Below are 4,821 nucleotides of genomic sequence, written 5' to 3'. Positions count from 1 at the left end.
TCCCTCCAAGCAGATAAAGTTTTAAAATAAATATTATAAACTTTTCTCTCTGGGAAAACGGGAGAGAAATTCTTTATATGTCTTCTATACTTTTTTTTTTTTTTTGAAGAGGTTTTTGCTATAGGGCGCGTGCGCTCGCCAGACAGACAGAGAGATAGAAAGCGAGAAATCACTCCCCAGGGGGGATGGCCACGCCGCAATCCCTTCTCCTCCATTCTCCTCTCGGGATCTTGGGCACGCACACACACATGCCGGGCGTAAGTTTCAGCCACCGAGTCTGGGACTCGAACCGCAGTCAACTATGTGGGAGTCCAGCGACATAGCCATTATGCTAACTGCTGGTCCCTTGTCTTCTATACGGTTTGATGTTTGCTTTTCTCTATGTGTCTGTAATTGGTGGAAAAATGATTATTCTTTTACATATAGACTAATACGGTACTAAGACAAATAATCCAGACATTTAAAAAAGATATTAAAACTCAGGTTTTATTATTTGTTCAGTTACAATAACTTAAAGCTTAAACGTGTATTTCTTCTCAGAGCAAAGATGTCCCTCTGTTCACAGCCCTATATAAATCTGCTGTCTGAGATAGCTCCTGGTATGGAAGGACAGGGAAGAGGATGAAGGATGGAAGCAGTCGCTTAGGACAGTCTACCTGTTGAGAACCCAGAGAGGAGATGGGAGGGCAGTGGGAGAGAGGTGGTCCTCTCAGGAGTCCCAGGGTAAATGATGGCATGCGTTTTCTGCACTAGGGCTGTACCTACACCTGCCAGTCCTCCGAGTGGTCACTCAGGCCACCTTGCCTCGCTCACACCCTAATTCCCACTCACGTTCCTGTCCTCATGGGCCACTCCCATGACTGACTTCCATGATGACCAACTTGAATCAGGCCCCTTGTTCTGACACCAGCCTTAGATCATTAAGACAAGGACATAGATACTTCTACCTTCCAAACCAAAGCTGGCAGGAAAACTCAAATAAAAGACATCGGGGAGTCACAGAGCATGACCCTGAGAGCTTTAGTAATCACATTTAGTGATCAGATATTTTCTGATCACAGTTCCATGTAAATGTAAAATGTGCAAGGAGGAAGACGGTGTCTGCGGCGGTCCCATTAGGAAGCCAGTTGCTGCTTAATGAGATTGACTTTACTCCCTCGGCCTAAGGATCACCTAAAGGCTCCAGCTGCAGCCTGTGTCGCTGGTCAGTTTCTGCAGGACCACAGTCCACACCTGAAACTTTGCCAAGTCACTCCCCAAGAGGATCAGGCCCTAACCTAGTGATGAGTCAGCACAAAGTCCTCAATGCTGCAGGGAACCCATGCTCACTGGAAGTAGTACCTATATATATATATTTCTGCACATTAGACAAAAGCCACTAGCAAATTGGAAACCACACCGATGGCTAAATTTGGAGTCACACTTACTTCGATTCGAAAGCATTCAGTGTGCTCCAAAGCCTGGGCCTCCTCCACCTTCTGCTACAGCGTCCCTCGCACTTAGCGAACTGCATCAGGGAAACCCCCACCACTTGTGAACCACTTTATCCTCACGGCCAGTCTCTAGGAACCTGTTGCTGCATTCTTCCCAGCGGATAACCTTGCCATTCTCCACCAGCACGAACTTCCACTCCATCACTGCATCTGCTGGCAGGAGAACGGAGCGGGACCAGAACCCATCCTTGCCGTGCTGGAGTGGGATGCACGTCTTCCATCTCCCAAGACTCTCGTGGTTTCCAGTCACCGCAACGAGCTGCCCGTCAGCGCTCGGGACATAATGGACCTGGAACCTGACTCTAACTCTCTGAGATCCTGAAGACATTGCTTTCCCATGCCCCTCCCAACCTCTCGCTTCCACAAGAGTGTGTCTGCCATGGTCCATTTCCTGGCTTAGGCTTAACACGGAAGCCTCAAGGCTGCCGCCCAAGCTGACATCTCCCCAAGATGAGTGCCGGGACACCATTTCCCAGCCGTCCTGCTCGGCCCGGTCTGGGCTGCCCGGTTGGGCCAGGCTCGCTTCTCCTTTATCTCTGTTCATGAGCAGGTTGCTAGAAGGTAACTTCTCCACCAAACACGCAGCTGCTTTAGAAAGCATTTCTCGTCCTTTCTGGAATCCCCATCCTCCCAGCCTTTCATTTTTGGGAACTTCAGAGCTATCCCGAGTGTGGCCGGCCTCAGAGGCGGCGAGAGCTTCAGAAGGAGCGTGCTCTCTTGTACTGTCACAGTCTTCCCCAGGACTCTGCAGTCTCCACGCCGCCTCCTGCAAGTTCCCACGGCCTTTGGTCTCAGAAATCAGATGTCCATTGTGTCCTTGAAGGTGCTCTGGGAAACAGGAGGGAAATGTAGTCACGTTAGGCAGTTCACTCATGAAAAGTAACACTGAGAAGCCAGGGTTAGTTACTGACGCTTTCACTGATCTGAATTCACAAAGTCCCCATTCATTGAAAGCAAGTACTTAATTATCTCGTATGTCCCGAAGACTGCGCTCTAAGAATGCACGTATATCTGACAGCGAAAGGCACATCTAGGCCAGCCCATGGCATAGGTTACGGCAGCTGGGCCCATACGGCTGACTGCATGGTTAGAGTCCTGAACCTGGCAGCTTAAGAAAAATGCAGGGCAGGTGTGCATAGGTGCCCAAAATCCCAGAAGGAAGGAGAGATGGAGGGGAAGTGATTGCAGTATGACCATGGCCCATGGGGAGGCTTTTTCACTTTCCTTGTTTTTCTCTCTTCCTGGTGAGCACACACTCCCTCTGGAGGAAAAAGAAAAAAGAAAAAGAAGAAGGCAAATCCAGGCGAGCCAGTGTACAGTGTGAGTGTTAATGATGTGGCAAGCCATGGAGACAGAATGTAACCCTGTCATGTCATCAGTCCAGGCCATACTGGCATGCAACCACGTCAAGATGCTTGGATCCTATCATTAAAAAGTGTCATGCGGCCTGTGGGGCACAGGGCTGCATGCCACCCCACAAACCAGGAGAGTGCAATTGTACTCCCAGGGTGTGTGTGCTGGCAGGGGTCAGCTCAGCAGGGGCTGCCACTGGGGAAATACAAAGGACAGTGATGGCCACAGGTCAGGAGTTCTCGGAGGTGAGTGTGTGTGTGTATGTGTGCATGTGGGGGGAGGGGTGGCTCTGGTTTCTCTTTTCCGGTCCCATACACAGGAATTTTCCAGAGGCCCTGTGGCCCATGGGTTAAGGGAGTCAGATGCCACACGGCCGACCACCTAGGAGGCTTGAAAGACCCACCAGGCAGAAGTGCATCCATGCTGGAAATCCTGGCAAGACAGAGAAATGGCGGGAAGGGAAGGGACCGTACTCACTGTGGGGTGCTCCTTCCCCCCCACCCCCGTCTCTCTCTGGCAAGCACATACACCCCTCAACAAAACAAAGCATTTTTTCAAAAAAAAAAATAGAAAGGTTTTTTGCATCTTTTACCATTGCACTTAAAAGAAAGTACATAATCCAAATCCTCTAAACTCAGTGTCCTGCTGGGCCACCTCGTCTCGGTAGTCTGAGTAACTCCCTACAAGACTGCAATCTCCAAAATCATGCAGACAGGGGGGTTTTGGGGAGAAGAGGGGGAGGGCAGTCTGGTTTGCTTTAGTTTCTTTCTAATAATGGAGTTGGACGTGAGACATGAACAGACACTACTTTGAATTCCCAATTTTTAGGCCAAAAGCGTAAGGCTGGTCTTCAGAAACAAGGTGAATGAACTTCCTCCCAAGTCAACGGCAGGCAAGGCACACAGGCAGATTTCCATGTGGCTACCCAGAACACCACGCCACTAAAAATAAAGTTCACGGATGTCATTTTCACCACCAGGCCACAGTCCAGGCGCAGGGACTTGCCAAAGGAGGGCCCTGGAAGGTAAGGTTTTCTGCCGGTGCCCGCTCTCGGCCTTGCACGTCTCTAAAATGTAGAGATTTAAACCTAATGCCAAGTCGAAGCCTCAGAGTTGGGTCCCTGGTAAGCCGTTTTTCCCCGGGGATTACACCGCCCAGGGCTGCCCCGAGGGAGGCCCAATGGCTCTGAACTGGGCAGCGGGCACACAGCCCCAGGGTGTCAGCAGAGGCCTGCGTGGTCAGAGCCCAGCGTGGCCAGAGCCCAGCCTGAACTTTGCCTTCCTGATGGAAGCGTCCAGAGAGCAGGCAGTGCCCGCAGCTTGGTTGTTCCCACACCCGGCTCGTCCGTGGGGCGTGGGATGAGAGGACTCGCGACTACGGGACTGTAATAGAGATGGAAGATCAGAGATGGAAGAGGGTTGTGGGAGCGCCCCTGAACCTAGGTCCTTTCGGAAGGTCCGGGAGGGGCGCCGCTGCAGCCGCGCGCACTGCACCAAGGGCCTCCAAGCCAGGAAGCCCATTCCGGCGCAGGGGCAGGCGCCAGCGCCGACAAGCAGGGTGCGGCCCTCCGAGGACCCGCAGACCCTCCTTGGAGGGCAAGAAACCTGTCCTGCGCGTACACACCAGCCTGGGAAAACGACGGGCGTGAGAGGGCCCTGCGGGAAGTTCCCTGGTGGGGAAGCTCGTCCGCGGGGAGCAAAGGTCCAGGTGGGTCTCTGGCATCCCGTCCTCGGTGAACTTCAGAGCCCCTGGCGCTCTGCCCTCCAGACACCAGAGGGAGAATACCTGGTTTGGTGATCGGCTCCCGCTTAGATCCAGGGCTCAGTCCGCCGCCGCCCAGATCGCCTCCCGGAGCCGCAGCCTCCCCAAGAGGACCGTCCAGATCCTGCTTGGTGTCCCCGTCCTTCCCTGGGTCCCCATGGTCGCCCCGCAGCAGCCAAACGACAAGCGCTCCTGCCAGACCCCCTCCGACCAG

At 52.9% G+C, this 4,821-nt stretch overlaps 1 protein-coding gene across 1 annotated transcript; it reads right to left on the bottom strand.

Moving 5' to 3' along the window:
• Positions 1–459: 459 nt before the first annotated feature.
• On the bottom strand, positions 460–4,815 carry STBD1 (starch binding domain 1; the record flags this gene model as incomplete). The annotated part of the gene is made up of 2 exons (XM_014585751.2): positions 460–2,321; positions 4,632–4,815. Coding segments are annotated over 2 exons (993 nt in total), but the record flags the coding sequence as incomplete, so codon positions are not given.
• Between the last annotated feature and the right edge of the window lie 6 nt (positions 4,816–4,821).

The sequence above is a fragment of the Tupaia chinensis genome, unplaced genomic scaffold (genome assembly GCF_000334495.1).
Source record: "Tupaia chinensis unplaced genomic scaffold, TupChi_1.0 Scaffold000086_1, whole genome shotgun sequence".
NCBI lineage: Eukaryota > Metazoa > Chordata > Mammalia > Scandentia > Tupaiidae > Tupaia > Tupaia belangeri.
Note: the sequence above shows the minus strand (reverse complement) of the source record. Positions and strands in the feature narration are given on the sequence as shown.